The sequence below is a fragment of the Vidua chalybeata genome, chromosome 3 (genome assembly GCF_026979565.1).
Source record: "Vidua chalybeata isolate OUT-0048 chromosome 3, bVidCha1 merged haplotype, whole genome shotgun sequence".
NCBI lineage: Eukaryota > Metazoa > Chordata > Aves > Passeriformes > Viduidae > Vidua > Vidua chalybeata.
This window is the reverse complement of record NC_071532.1, coordinates 77471599-77487752: the sequence shown is the minus strand read 5'-3', so window position 1 is coordinate 77487752 and position 16154 is coordinate 77471599. Positions and strand designations below refer to the sequence as shown.

Sequence of the window (16154 nt, the reverse complement as noted above, 5' to 3'; positions counted from 1 at the left end):
AAGAGGGACAACAGCTGTGACTTCATGCACTGATTTGCAGGCCTGAAAAACAAGATGCCCTGCTATTGATCCTCTGCAGCTGAAATTATAGCGTGTTTGATGTATCAGAGATAAGAAGCTGGACAACAAGCTTATAAGCAAGATGCCTGTCATTCCTGGAAGACTAACACTGGTCTCCCTAGTGTTATTACAGTTTGACCTAGACAGCTGAGGCCTTACTTGCATCAGCTCTGACGGATGATTTTCAATGGAAATCCACAATGTAAAAAATATCTACATGTAACATTGAAGAGTATGTGTTCTACTGCATAAAATGAATCATATGATAGTAGGGTGCTTTGAGTACGGATGAAGTAATCAAACAATTAAAATGTCATGATGGGAAATGACTAGTAGTAGGGCAAAGTATGACATGATATATGAAAAACTCATCAAATTTAATTAAATGGAAAGTATGACTCATAGCCTTTGGAGCTGGGCAGGGGAGTGACTGGATTCCACAAAGTAGAGCAATGTTCTGATGTGATCACTTTCTAGTTTCTCTACTGCCTCAAAATGGACACCTTAGTAAAAAGCTTACCCTGACTGGAGGCTCTGGTTAAAACTAATGGAGTAACTGCAGTCCTGGTTAGTGAAGGAGGCAGACTGGGGCAGAAACAGCTGTCAGAGAGCTGTCACTTCTCTACAGCCTGAAATAGCAAAGAGAGTGGCAGTGTTTCAGCCTATAAACCTGCATACAGGATGATTAAGATCTGGGTTACTATACTGGCAGAAATCTTTCTTATGCAATCAGTCTCACAAAGAAAAGATTATTACCCATAGGCACTCTGTCAGACTTTCTGCATCATAATTTTTTACCTATAGATATATATGCTATAATTTTGTATGTGAATATATAGCCTGTGAAGAATAATACATGTAGGAGCTATAATAAAGTACCTGAGAAAATACATACAGACCTGATTTTATTTATAAGACCTCATTATATAAAATGTGTGTATCATACTGTACAAAAGTAAATGAAGACCACAGTCTCTCTTTTGAGGTGCCTGAAATCCTGAAAATACCCCAAGAAACTGGCCAAAGGCAAAGGAAGGGAATACAGACTAAAGCAGAGAGATCAGCCTGACAGCCCCACAGGCTTTTTAAAAATCAAATCCAAATATATATATTCAATATAAATTAAGTTATGGTAATATATATGTATGGTTATATGTATATAATCAGATGCTCAAACGTTGCTCTTGTGAGGTTAGTTTCTGTTGGTATGCATTGTGGAACAAGCTGTACAAGAACACATGCTACCCTTTCCCAAAAAAGCCTCACTCCAAAGTAGAGAGAGGGAGGCGTATCCTACATCTGCAGCACCGCTGATCTAGAGAACTTTAAGAATAAACTGGCAAATGTCATTTTAAATAATGATGTTGAATAGGTTGTAAATTCTTGTAATCCAAGCATTCCTTAGAGATAGGGGAAAAAATAATTTTTGCTTGGAATATGTCTGTAACTTCCTATGCTTGTTTCACATTCTCACCACTTTAGGTTTCACAGGACAATGATATTTTATGATGGACATGATGGAACAGACTTGGCCACAGAGAACACAGTGCCTGTGGTGCATTGCTACAGTTGGAGTCAATGCCACGTCTCTCCACTGCTGGTTTTACCTACTGCAACTAGGTTAAGATTAATGAAAAAAAACCCTTATCATCCTTATCCTCAAACCTTCACTCAGTGTGGAAAATGTCCTTGTCCAGAGGGACTTTTAGGGAATTATTCAGAGAGATTAAGTTCCTCCAGAAAGGGAAGAAGGTAAGAAAATTACTCTGTACTGGCCTGAAATGAATTTCCAAGATCTCTGAGTAGCTTAAAGTTTTGGGTTTGCAATCTGTACACTCTGAAAGAGTGCAGGCTGTTACTGGAAAATGTTAACGCTTCTTCAGAAAAGTCACTTTGTGAAGTCCTGTATCTAGCTCAGCCCTACAGAAACAGCTTCTCAAAAATCCCCTTTGGGAGAAAAATCTGCACATGTCCTTCTACTTTCTGAGAGTTAGATCCGCTAAAATGATTTTAATATTGTATTTTTTTTAGATATTTGGATGCTGTGTCAGAGATACACTATGTCATACATTCTAGGCTTTCCAAACTTCAGTGAAAGACTTATCAGTCTGTGTGAATTTAGACCTGACCTATTCATGTTCTCTAACACGGAGAATTAGAAAAACGTGCCAGCATGTGTTGCTACACAACAGTAAAGAATCGTGAGCAGAAGGAAAAATGATTAATTATGTGTAAATTATTGAACAATGACACAGACATGAAGGTGCCCAAATGAGTATAAACAGCATGTACATAATGCTGGTCATACACAAGGTTATGCTGTTTTCAAATAGGAAGCCTGTTTTGATTATTTGTCTCAGATTCAAAGTTTGATTACCACAGAGGGAACAGAGAGAATGAAAAGACAAGACATTTTGTCCTGAAAAACAGCCTACTTCATTATTTTCTATTCTTCTCTGTACTGCAGTTGTATCAGCTTTGAAACGGGTAGAGCTGTTGCTAGGTGATCTTCTTTATCCACTTTGTAGCTGAAATTTCAGCCAGGCTGAAAAGAGTTTTTATATCTCTAACAGCATAAAATTAAATTCTAAGGCATTAATAACTGTTTTCAACACAACCCTGCTTCTAACTATGGGCCTCTTTTCTTGGGCCAACCCAACCACCAGCACAAGCAACGCACTTTCATAGGCTGCGGGTCAACATGATTTAAGTGGTAGCAGCTGTAAACCCTCCCTGAGCATTTCCCTTATCTCAGCTGTGTGCATCTGGCTAGAACACCCTTTCTTCTCCACAAGGATTCCTCCCTTGTGCTGAGCAGCTGTCTGTGCAGTGCGACAAGGCTGGGAATCAATGCAGCCAAAAAACAAACAAGCCTTCCACTCCCTCCTTGCTTGGCTCAGCTGGGTGAAGTTCCTCACTCTGGTTTGTTTTGTGGCTGCACAGGGAGTCTGGATAAACTCAGGGGGAAATGCAGTGGATGAAAAGGAATAAGTTGGCATGGCTTGGGCAGAAAGGAGCTGTTTGGGCTGCTTTGACACATGCCTGGCATTGCAGACAAATACTGAAACAGAGCCTCAGATTTTCTTAGGTTTGTGATCTACCAAGGAAATCTGGGTCAGCTTTATGTGTAAAGCTGAACTAATTGAAGTTAGAACTGACATTATTCATCCAGATCTTGAAATAAACATGTCACTTATATTAACTGAAGAATGTGGGGGGAATTTTATTGTTGTGTCTTCAGATTTGCAATATAGAAAAGACAAAGTTAAACCCAGGACAGTTCTCACATAACCACAGTCAGCAAACTAGGGTTATATCCCCTGTTTTAAGCTATATTTTGTTCCATTTGTTACTGACACCCTGACACCCACTGTCACCACAAACAATATTTTTTTTTTTACTTTTGGGTGGTAAAACCACATGTACAATAATTGGCAATTTTTTTTGGTTTTTTTTTTTTTTTTTAATGGGGTGAGGGCTACAAAGGATGGTTCAATTACATTCATTGTCTGTTTAACGTCAAGTATTATTTTCTTCTACATGACCCATAACATCCAAAACCCTGATAAGTAACTGTCTATCCAGTTTCAACAGCATTAGTCACCTTGGAGATACAGAAATTTCTGTATCAGGTGGCCTGCAGTGAGTACTTGCCAGCCCCGCAGATCCACCCCAGCCAATCTGTGGTGGTACAAGCAATCTACCACCTGGCCTATTTATTCTTTATTCTGCCTTCTAGAGAAGAAACCTGGAGCCAAGCTTGCAGAGCTCCCTGTGGGATCGCTGATCTCTCTCTGCCCCAAGGGCATGCCACTTCTGCAGCAACTCGCAAAAACTCTTCTGCAGTGAGAACTCGCTTTCAATCACACCTGCTATTGAATAGGTTGCCAAAATACAAGTATCTCAGCCTACTAGCACACTGGCTGAGCCAGCACGATGTATACACAAAGTACATTTGTTAATTCACTTTCTTAGAAGTTGTTCAGAACAACAGTGTAACCTAGAAAAAAGAACCCACTAACCAGGAAGGAAAGCTGAGAAAGGAGAAAAGGGCTCAGTAGTAGCATTCCCTGAGGGGACTGTTAAGAACTGAAAAGAGATTAAAAAAAAAAAAAACCTAACACATAAAATAGTGTAACACAGAAACCTTTTGATAGGACTCCCCAGTGTTTGCATCATCCAGCTGCCTTTTCATAGAAGTAATACATACTATTAAAGATAGGTTATCTAGCAGGCAGCAGTGACAAGTCATGCTGCTCTCTGTGTATCATGAATGTGTAACATGGTGTTGTGTTCAACCCAGAAAACTTTTGTTTCCCAGATATTGTTCAAATGGATATCAGCAGGATACTTAATTCAAAGTCTCATTACAGACTGGTAGAGAAATAAATATAGTTTTGTTCCAGTCTTGTTTTGTCTGTTAGCCAAGCTGAACTATTTCTGAGACAAAGAGCTGACCCTTATCTTGAAGGATAGCTTATAAATAATCAAGGAGAAAGAACATGCACAAGTGATTTCACAACTGTAAGTGCTGATGAATGAATGCCGCAACCAAAAATTCCTACAGTGCTACGTAAATTCCAGTAGTCATCAACAAGTTACACAAATGTTCTGGTTTATATTAACACATAAGGGAAACATGTTCCATGACTTACTTTGCTGAATGTCCCAACCAGTTGCCTCACTGTTCAGTTAAAGTGTAAGAAACAGACCCTAGCATTAGGTTGGACTGAAGTCTTTGCAATCCCTGCTGATAGGTATTTTACATACTAAGATTGTACATACTTATTAAGATCTGTACAGCTGACCATTATTAAAACTGAATTTTAACAACTTTTAAGCTTGACTTTTTACAGCTATTCTAACCAGTACAGTCCAACAGAATTTTTGTTTTGAAACAGGTGTTTTATCACTTTTGTAAAATTAGTGTTTTGGTCATGACTTGCATTTTTTCAATTGTCTGTGCAGCACAGGCAGTATGAATAATCTTGTTAAAAAGGAACTGATTTGCCGTACTAAAGTATGTACCTATGATTCTTGGTGAACAAAAGAAAGGAACTGCTTTGGCATATCCTGTGCTCTAAACATTCCATCCCATCCTTTTTTACCATGATTTCTTTCCAAGGTCTGTTGCAGGTAATAAATATAACACATCCCATTGAGTTTCACAACTCCCACAAAAATACATCCAGCTCTTTGTAGAGTCAGCAAAAGCCCTGTGTGAGTGCATACCAAAATGTAGGCAGGGAGACCAGAATTTCTTGCAGCAGTAGCCTTACTACAATATTTACTTAATCTTTCTAGGATTAAAAAGAAAAATAATATAGTTTGAACTGGGGACTTGCACATATTGCATCACCTCACCTGTCACGTCCTATTTGGCGTTCTATAACCCCAGCGCTGGGAGCCTACATAAGCAGCAGCTGATTGATTTGCACCTCTCTTACCAGATACATCACAGCACTCACATAATACTAGCCTTATTTTGCAAGTAGTTTGTAATTTTTATTTGCATTTGTTGGCCTATTGTTAAAATAAATCAGAACCAAATAATAAGACCTAGCCTCTCTCCAATTACAGATATTTAATTTTTACATAATGCCTCCTGTTTAGTATAATTATCTGCTATATATGTAGTTTCTGACTTGCCAGTGCCTGTGGTTTGATTTTAAAGCAAGACAATTGGTGGTGGCTATTCTGGATACAAGAAGCATTGCAGAAGACAGCAGCAAGGAATTACTGAAGAAAGTGTAAGGTAATTTACTGTGACATTTAAAAGGCTAAAGGAATGTATGACATCAAAAGAAAATAGATCAGGTAGGCAGCAGAAGCCTCGGCCAGGAGCTGCAGATAGCCATTTGAAATTTGAGGGAAGCAGGAATGAAAAACAACAAGGGCAGCTAGAAGAGGACACAATTGAGCTAATAAGGCTGGTGCCTTGCCAGTACGGTAACACAGATGTAGTAAGTCATGCCACTGCAGACAGAAGAGAAGTGGATCAAAGAACAGCACCGGGAACTGATGAGGTCCAGAGGAAGGTTTTTCCAGGGGAAATGGGGTACAGCTGGTGGCTGTCGAAAATGGTGAACGGGGCAGGGGAAGGAGGGGGTGGGGACACAGTTGTAACTTTCCAGTTACTCTCAGCAGACAAAAGAAAGCAGATGACAGCGGAGCAGGAGAAATGAAAGGCTCGTAGTTGCACATCTCTTTCTTTGAAGAGGGAAACAAAACCAATCTAGATCGGTATCATCAACTATAAATGGCATGCAGAAAGAGTTTTGGAAAATGGAAAATCACAACGTTGCTTAGTGGTGAGAAACTCTCCATCCCTTCCAGCTGAGGACACGTCACTGGAAAAGTCCCAGCCTGGGAAAAAAAAAAAAAAATCCACTGAGTAAACAAATTGCATAGGCAGTGAAAACAGAAAGCGGAACAAAGTCAAATGATACTTTGGCTTTAAAGGAGTTTATTTTCAGGTTAGCATTTCCTTGAATGGCATCAGCTCAAGTTCAGACAAGAAAAATCTCATTAGAGTGAAAAAGGCTGGTAAACTTCACTGCTGACATTGAAAGCAAGCTCACTTATTAAAAATATAGGATTTCAGCCTGGGAGTTCTTGAATTTTCAGTTACTGAGCATAGTAAAATGATCCCACTGACAAACCAGATACCCAGGATTGGGCAAGTTTGTGGATTTTTTCCCCTTAATTTACATATATTTCTAGACAAAGAAGTCCTTAACTAAACCCTTCTGAACAACTCCCTGGGCATGGCTCTTTGTCTTGCAAGCAAGTTCAGTGGTGAGAATTTTTCCAGCTTGTCTATGAAGAAAATAAGGGGAAAACTTCCTCGGTGACAACGAGACAAGAAACACAGTGTTGGATAAAATTCTAGGATTCTTACCTCTCTAACTAGCATTCATAAAAAATAAAAATACTGACAAAAATTATTACCCTTCTCTGATAAAAATCTACATTCAACAAAGATACTTCATAGTAATTAATCACAGCAATGTTAACTCAAATTCTGGAAACAATTACAGTGGCAGCACTTTGTAGCTGTAATCAAGGAAAATAATCAAGATCGTTTTACCTTTGCTTTTCTGGTCCCCCACTTAATGAGTGCTGCTGCATCCTGACCTATGCACATGACAGTCCAACCCTGCTAGCAAACATATTCACATTCTCTCAGACTTGGGAAGAGGATCATTTAAGAGTCTTTGGGCAAAGAGGTTATGAGTTTTTTGTTTATCGTAGAGCTTCTAATGTGTATAAATAGTAGAAGGGAACCAGAACTGCAGGAAGGTTTTAAATTTTGATTATCATTTTTCCAGTTACAAGATAAGAGTAATGTTACTGCTGTCCCAACAGAGGGCACAAGGATCTTGACTGCTAGGGTGGAAGCTCAGGGCTCAAGTCCATTGATCTCATCTCTAGTTTTGGAGCTTCAAACAACAGAGAACAACAGTGACAAAAGCTTTCCTGAGGCACTAAGCTGAAGGGGCAAATGTGAAATTCAGTCATGTTTCAATTCCTGCATCTGACGCAGTTACTGCGTTAAGCTTTCTAAAAGAGAAGTGTCATCAATTTTCCATGTGTGCTCTTGTATGCAAGGCGGGAGGTTCCAGGATGTGGCTAGGTGGGGGACAATGCCAGAAGTACAGACAATGCTCGCAAAAATGTACTAATTGGAATAATTTATAATTTTTATAGGAACGTTCTTTTCTCAAAGTAATTTTCAGGCAATAAAACCAGGTTGTGACAGTATAGTAAATATGATCTGCTGTTCTTTAAAAGTTGTTTTTTTCATGAGTACACATTAGGGTTGATCAGGACAAAGCAGTGTGGCATCTGACAGCCAGAACCTGTCTTATGTTGGATGACACCTATTGCAAGAAATCTCTGTCTTAACACTCTTTTCAGTTTTAGCTAACACAGTTTGCTAGGAGAATTGATCTTACTCCTGTGGAGAGCTGTTGATAATTTGGAAGTTTTGCAATTTTTTGTCTTTTGGTAGTACAACCATGCTGTTTGAAACCATTTCAAAATAGTTGTATCTGTAATGCTAAGAGGTTTGCTCTTGGATTCAACTCACATGCTGTTCCTTGCACTGGTAACTCAGTCAAGACCTTACTCATGAGAGTAAATACCACCTAAAAGCTGCATATTGCAGCCAAAAATTTTGTGCATTTTAGATACAAGACACATGCAAAGTTGATGCATTTACTTATTGAGTATTTGATGCAATTAAGCAAGACTGGGAAAAAAGTCTTAAAGGTGAAGTGTTGGTGAAGTTCATGCTTGCTTTGTGTGACCAGGCTTTTTCTCAGCTGTAGTACGGCTGTATCTGGTAAAGCATGGATACAGAAGTGGATCAGAGTCAGGGGATAGAAAACCTCACAAAGGAGGGAAGTCTAAAAATGCACTGAATGAATCAGAACCAACCATACCTTAATCACAAAAAGGATTTCCACAGTCAGACCTTACACTTGAAAAAAAAAAAAAAATCAGACGAAGCCAATTCCTAATGGAGTGGTTGTTGTCAGAGTAGAGAAGTCATTCCTAGTCCACAAGTAATTCTGCATCTGGCTTCGCTTCATGCTATGCATATTGTTATATTTTGTTAATTTTCTTCCCTGACCTTGCCCATCTTGTTACAATGCAAGTTCACTCAGCAGCAGATAAGGAAAGCAACCAATTGTAACACTGAGTGACTAAGCAAGAAAATATATGCAAGCCATTTTAAGGTCTTGGAAAATCCAAACATGGTTTTACACTGCTCACCCACAGACTAAGCAAAAAAGGCTAAAAGAACTTGAAAATTTTCACTCTCAACATCCTAATGCTGGAAGGTGCTAGAATTAACACAGGATGTGCACAAGAAAGCCTGGACTAGGACCAAGTGGCAGTACAGAAACGTATGGCTGCAGAAGGACCAGCTTCACCAGAAGCTACAGAGCTGCACATAGCTCCCAGGGATTCACAGGGGATTTCAAGGGCAGGGCTGCCACCAGAGCTGTGCTGACACACACACTGACAAGTGTCACCATTCCTGTAGCAATGGAGGCTGGTATGGACAGGGGGGCTCGAAAGCACAGCAGCCATGGTGTTACAAACCCATGCCAATTGTGGAGGCACAGAACAGGCTGACATAAATTCAGCTATGCCTGCCCCGGGATGGCAAAGGCACAAAGCAGACACCATGGAACAGGAGTCACTTCAACAAGTTCAGTTAAATCTGCCCTTCAAAAAAGCTGATGTGGTCAGAATATTAAAAAACAAACCCAAACAGCATAATTATTGCTTTCTTCATGCTTGCAATTCATTAGTCAGTCATTCCTTTTTCATCACATGAATGACATCACTGTCAGAAATTATTGCCTGAGGACCTAGACTGAAACCAGCTCTGCAATCACATTAAAAGGTTTCTGTGCAGATGCAGAAGCAGAGTTTAAATTAGCTTTCAAATTATTTTTCCACATAAGAAATACAATAAGTGAAACACCTCAACAACAACTAATCACCAACAATTAAAAACATAAAAGTAATAACTTTATTATACAGACTCAACAATTTTAGTAGGGAATTAGCATTGAATGAAGATGACTGCAAATGAAAGACTATCAAAACCCAAGAGTATATTGAAACACTTTAAAGGCTTCACCTTAGCTTGTGTGAGTGAAGAGTAGCTGTACATATGTGGCTACACAAATAAGCTTGCAGGTCTTTCCTGTACATTTCAACAGTACTCACAGATTGTGCAAGATCAACCTTTGGTGTTCGCTCTTGGCGTATACCAAACACACTTAGCAAAACTACTGCATCTGCATAATAGACAAGTTCAAACTTTCCCAGGAATAACAAAACTATTCAAAGTGTAGCTGCTGCTGTGGTATTAAGCAATCTTTAGTGTTTTCTAGGCCCATGGGATGCAGCAGCAGTGCAGTTATTTTTCTTCCCCCTAACTTCTGTTAGGCCTCAGGTCCCCTCCAGGAGCACAGCTACTTCCCAGCAGACAATACCAGAGAGAGCCCTACCTTGGCACAGCCCAATTCCAGTCTCCTCCCATTGCTATGGCTACAAGGCCACACATGAAACACATCCCTGTGCTGAGGGAAAGACAGGGCCATGCCAAGGGGCTCCAAACAGGCCACAGACTGGCATCATGCAAAGTAGGGGGGCATTAACATGAATTATTTTGTTATAATTCAGTATTGTCTGCATGCAGAAGCACAGGCTATCACAGTGTCCATCCCTCTCTTGGTGTTTTTAATGAGATTACAGTGGGGTAGCAGCTCTGCCCATTGTAAACCTGTCTGCTCTTCAACCACAGGTAGAGAACTAGAGTAGTATTTCTGGCTACCTTCATTCCAAGGTTTTTAGGAGCTCCTGGTCAACAAAAGCACTATTACACTGACATAAGATTACTGTTTTGCTGCTGAAATCTTGTTACAGGGACATTTGTGACCTACACAGATTGCTAAGAGCATCACCTAAGAGGCTTTTTGCATAGGAACATTAGTGAGTAGAGAATTCAGCTACTCTCAGGCCTCAGAGGAAACACTCCCTGATACAGCAAAATTACTTCTGCACACTGTGATGCGGATACAAAAGCTTCAAGTTATACAAATAAATTATTCCAAAGCAATCATTTTATGGCAGTCATACACCCACGTAATTTCATCATGTACTCGTATTCCTCATGTAATTAGACATTTTCCCAACTGAAAAGAAAGAAAAAACAAAAAAGCAAACTACAAAATAACAAGATCATTTCACAGTGATGCCATTTAAACTTTTACATTGTGAAAACTGTAAAGATTAATAAAGGCAAAGGACATTTCATCTCAAAGCTTTTATTTAGAACTTTGCTTATGGATTTGTTCTTATCTGAATCTCAATTATCTTCCATGGACTTTATATTCTTCTCAGAAAACAAGTGTCTTTGCTATATGTATTAAACTTACTTTTATCTTAAAACTGTGTCCTGTAAGAAACAGCAGCGTTCTACTGTTATAGCAGCTTACTTGTTTAAACTGTTACAGCAGTTTATTTGCTGAAAAAACATAGGTGAGAATTACTCTTTGGGCACCAAATCAACTACAAATAAGAACAGATGCCTGTAAGCATCAAGCAGGTACTCACAAGAATTTTGAATTTGATTAAAAAAAAAAATTAAGAACTACTTTTAATTAAGACTCGTTTGTTTCTCTTAGTCCTCAATAAATAGAAAGCGTAAGGCATGTGGAATCCAAATTCTTTAATGGAGCTGAAGCTAAAAAGCACCATCTGCCATGTACCCCGCGATTTGCAACCGGGACCTTTTCCTTCGTCCGTCGCAAAAATTTCGTCCAGATCAACACAGGCGATCTGGCCACTGCTGCCGGCAAGTCACGCACGGGGGGAGAGAGAGCGAGGATGCGCAGGTGGGAGCTGCGGAGCCGCGAGCGGTGGGCCGCCGGAGGGAGAGAGCAGCAGCCCCAGGCCCCCGCTGCCGGCACGGGAGGAGCGGCGGCGGGAGCGGCTATTTGCAGAGCCCCTCCAGCCGCTCCAGCGTGCCCTTCATGTCACGGATGCGCTTGGCCAGGGCGGGCACGGGCTGCATGGCGCGGTCCAGCTCCTCGCAGCGCGCCACCAGTGCGTACATGGCGCGGATGCTGAGGTCGGCCGCCTCGCCCAGGCTCTCCACGCCGTCGCGGTAGGTCTGGATGCAGCCGACGCTGAGCGCCGTCAGCGCCTGCAGCCCGCAGTGCACGTTCCGCAGCAGCTCGTCCACCTGCGCCGCCACCTGCCCGGCCAGGGCCACCACGTCCTGCAGCGCCCCGGGGTCGATGGCGGGGATGGAGGACCCGCCGCTTCCCGCCGGAGTTTCGCCCCGCGGGGCGCCGCTCAGCCGGATCCGCCGCTCCAGGTTGTTGGCTACGAACTGGGTGAGGCGCCCCTCGCGCAGCACCGTCCCCTCCAGTTCCAGGGCGCTCGCCAGCGTCGCCCGCCGCCCCTCCGACAGCTGCCGCCCCGCCACCGCCGCCTCTCCGCCGCCAGCCAGGCTGAGCGCCTCCAGGCTCCGCTCGTCCCGCCCCTCCGGCGGCGCGGCGGCCGGGCCCGGCTCCTCCATGGCGAGCGACGCGTGCCCGCCCGTTACCGCCGCCCACCGGGGCCGCGCCGACGCCTGTTTACGTCTCCCGCGATTGGCTGAGGGGCCCGGGGAGGCGTGGCCTCGGCTGTTCGTGCGGATCCCGATTGGCCGGTGGAGCACCGCCCGCCCGCCGCGCACTGCGAGCCCGTGACTCGGAGACTGGGGGCGTGCCTGCCCGGATTGGGCGGCCCCTAGGGGAGGCGTGGCCCCGAGTGTTTGTGTCGCTTTCGATTGGCTGGAGCCAGGGCAGAGAGGCCGCCGCTCCGCCGCGATTGGCGGGGCGGGGCGGAGAGGGGCGGAGCTGGCGCCGTCCGCGCACGGCGGTTGGCGCGGGGGCGGAAGTGGGCGGGACGAGCCCGGGTAACAACACCGGGGAGCTGCTGGCGGCTCGTCTCACTCCCCCGCCATGTTCTCCTAGCGGCGGCTCCAGTTGCGGCACCACTTCCTCGCCCCATCACAAAGCCCGGGCAGACCCACCCCAGTAACCCGACCCACTCGTCCCTGCTTGGGCTTGACCCCTCTCCCCGGCACAACTCTGGGTACCCACATCCTACCATGGTTACCACCACGGCGCCGCCGCCCTTCCTGGCTCGGATCTCGGCGGGCACCGAAGACCCGCGGCGGCTGCCGCCCTCCACCCTGCTCCAGCGCCTCCGGCGCGGGGACAGCAACTGCGAGAACCAGCCCAGCTGCTGCCTGGCGGGCCCGGGGGGCAGCGCCCGCCCCGCGCTGAAGAGGGTGCGGCGGAGGAAGGGAAAGATCCGGCCTGGACCCGCGGGGTTCCTGCCCAGCCGCTACCAGCAGTACCAGCAGCACCGCGCCGGGCTGGGGAGACGGACGCCGCTGGGAACCGACTTGGTGACGGACGCCCCCCCGGAGGAGCCCCCTGCGCCTGCCCCTTCGAGACCCGCGCCCGGCAAACCCCTCAGAAAGGAGGTAAAGACAAGGCTGCGCTACTTCCCCTCACTTCAGCCCGCTCCCGGTGACCAGCAAGCCGGCGGACGGCTTTCCCTTTCCCTCGGGGTGGGGGGGGGAACAGCGAGCGGGGCTCCCCCTCAGAGCGGTGCGGGGGGGCGGCAGAGTTTCCGTTACGCTCGGACGGGGCGGGGCGGGGCTGGAAGGCGAACCGCGGGTGGCGATTGGCCGCCCGGCGCCCACCAATGGGCGGCCGGCGCTGCGCCCCAGCAACAAGCCGGATTTAGCCGTGCCGCTGGCCGCGCGCCAGCCCCGCCCCGCGCTCGCCGAAGGCGGGACGTGCGCGGCGCGCAGCGCCCCATGGCGGCCGGGGGGGGCTCCGCGCCCTCAGGCCGCCGGTGCCAGCCGAGCGGTGGGATAGGCGAAAAATAGCGGGGAGAAGGCTTCTCGGTACCCCCCTGCCTGCCGAGGCGGCCCCCGACGCTTCAGTGAGTGTCGGGGTCGGTGAGGGAGCGCGGAGGAGAGGGGTCGTGGTTGACTTGATTCTTCTTTGTCTCCGCAGTTCTTAAAAAACAAAATGGGAAAGACGGAGAAGGCGGCCGTCCCCTACGGCCAGCCCGTTCACAGCTTACACCTGTGTGAACAACCAAAGATTAACAGACAGAAGAGTAAGTGTAACACGCCAGTGACGAAGATCGCCTCGGCGAAAAAGATAGAGAACTTTTGGCAGGATTCTGTGTCGCCAGAAATAGTTCAGAAGCAGGAGAAAAAGCCACTTAAAAACACAGAAAACTTCAGAAATGCCAAGTCCAAGAAACCTATCGCCCTAAATGAAGTGAGCCAAAAAGAAAATTACGCTGGGGCGAAGTTTAGTGACCCACCATCTCCCAGTGTCCTTCCAAAGCCTCCCAGCCACTGGGTGGGTGGCACAGCTGAACTGTCTGACCAAAACAGGGAGTTGATGGCAGTCCACTTGAAAACTCTCCTAAAAGTTCAAGCGTAGTTTCCAAGATCTCTTGAGTAATTGGCAAAGAAAACTCCATCCAGGAAACTTAAACATGCCTTGTTGCAACAAAAATTGCAAAAGACTGTCAAGTCTTATAATCACATTTAAAAAAAAATCCTTGTATTATATTTTTTATGGTTGTGTAAATAGTGTACATCTTGTATTATGTGTATATTCTTGTTCATACTTTGAGAGGTACATTTTAGTTTTGTTATGAAAGGATGTATTTTGCACTGCCTGATTGGTAGATGTCTTGTATATAAAATATGGACAATTTTACGTGTGTGCTTGACACATGAAGACTTGACTTGCTTTGCACAAGGTAATGAAAATTTTGGAAGGAGAGTACAGCTTTTGGATTAGGGTTCCAGATCAAATGTGAATGTTCTATTCGTGCACTACTGACAATAGTTTTACATTCTGTCTCCCAATCAAGTAAAACATGGAATTTTCATACAAATGTGAAGTTTTGCCCTCTGCTCTGGAAACTATCTGGAATTCCTGTTCATCTGTTCATTTTTAAAATTAACTGGAGTTTGACTAAAATTCCAACCCACCAATTTGAGCACTGCTGATTTCTTTAAAAAAGTTTAAAAAAAAAAAGGGAAAAAAAGGAAAGAGCAGAGCTTTCTGCCAAAAATTCAATTGGTCACTAAAAAATTAAATAAAACAATTTGGCCTCCCCTTATACTTGTCTCTGTTTTTCTTTGACTGTGTGTCTGTTAATTCAAGTATGTGGATTTAAAGCCTTTGATAGCCTTCTAGTGCATTGGTAGTAATACTTTGTCTTTTAACTATCTTAGGCAAAATTAGGAGATTAATAGTGCACCAAGAATTCCTTATGTTTAAAAAAAAAGGTCACCTTTGTGACAAGTCGTTCTAGGATTGTTTTGTTTGTTGAAAACAGAGTTCAAGCAAATTGGGCAGTTAGACATTGAAATTCATGCAGTAATTCTCCTTAAATGTTTTTATACTAGGTGGCTATTAAACGAGTCAACGCTGAAAAGTAGCAGTAACAGAAAATGAAGAGAGCACTTCGAATTTTGTATTTTTTACCAGATTTGTCTCTTGCTTATAGCTATGCTGGAAAATACATGCCCCGACTTAAAATTCTTAAGGAATTGGAGTGTGAATTAGTCTGACAGGCATGTTGAGGAGGTAACAGATTTCCTCTTATTTTCCTAATATGGTGTTTAAATAAGATTAATGCTAAGAAGGATGTGAAATTTACATAAGATAGAAAAGCATTTTTAAGTTTTTGGATCCACCAAAAAGAAATACATTCTCTGTAAACTGATGTCCTGGGAGAGGAGAGGTACATAGGAAGAAAACAGCTGCTTGTATCCAGCTGAGGTGGCTCCCTCGAGTGAACAGCATTTTCAGAGATACAGCTTGAGCAGCATTAGGTGTGTTCATGCTGCAGCTTTGGTCCAGAGCATCTCTTCATTCCACATGGGGAAATTGGCAGGATTCATTAGTACAGCCCTGACATGAGCTTGGTCAAAAGCTTAAAATCTAAGGATTTTTTGGCTTGCTTGTAGATGTTAGCCTAATCTTACAATTACATAACTATGTAGCTATCAATGCTCTAAACTAAGGGTTGATAAAAATTTTTTTGTTTACCCTAAAGAATTAGAGGTTCACTGTCTTGCAAAAGAGACTGGGATTGGTGTAGTCGAGGTCAGTGTGTGTCTGTCTTCAACAACCCAGTTTCCTGCCTAATCTAAATACTCTAATTTAGTGTCCCCTATCTTCTATTCTAAAAATGAACAAAACACCTCCTGGTTTTCTGTTTGTGGTTTTTTTTTTTTTTTTTTAATGAACAATATTAGGGAAAAAAAAATGCCACTGGAATCTGGCCGAGGATGACTCAAGGAGACTGTAAGTCCAAGTTTGCTATATTTGGTAAATGCTGTATTGATCTGCCGTTTGCTTTTTTTGTCTCCTTTTTTCTTTTGCCTGAGTGTCACCCAAGTGCAAAGCAAAATGCTTTAACAATAGCTTTAGGCAATGGTTAATTTTATCTGGTCACCGTGAATC

At 43.8% G+C, this 16154-nt stretch overlaps 2 protein-coding genes across 2 annotated transcripts; one reads left to right on the top strand and one right to left on the bottom strand.

The window, feature by feature from the left end:
• Window positions 1-9587: 9587 nt before the first annotated feature.
• On the bottom strand, window positions 9588-12742 carry BORCS6 (BLOC-1 related complex subunit 6). Its single transcript, XM_053937524.1, is given in 5 exon segments — window positions 9588-12308; window positions 12310-12391; window positions 12394-12565; window positions 12567-12638; window positions 12737-12742. Coding segments are annotated over 5 exon segments (1059 nt in total). The 3' UTR covers window positions 9588-11581.
• Window positions 12637-14802, top strand: PNRC1 (proline rich nuclear receptor coactivator 1). The gene is made up of 2 exons (XM_053938057.1): window positions 12637-13129; window positions 13671-14802. Exons 1-2 carry the CDS (start codon window positions 12749-12751, stop codon window positions 14109-14111), a joined length of 822 nt encoding a protein of 273 aa, XP_053794032.1. The 5' UTR covers window positions 12637-12748; the 3' UTR covers window positions 14112-14802.
• Window positions 14803-16154: the final 1352 nt, after the last annotated feature.

Coding starts and splice junctions, on each gene's coding strand:
- PNRC1 (XM_053938057.1), top strand. CDS start 12,749: ATGGTTACCACCACGGCGCCGCCGCCCTTCCTGGCTCGGATCTCGGCG. Junction 13,130..13,670: donor GCAAACCCCTCAGAAAGGAG/GTAAAGACAAGG, acceptor TTGTCTCCGCAG/TTCTTAAAAAACAAAATGGG.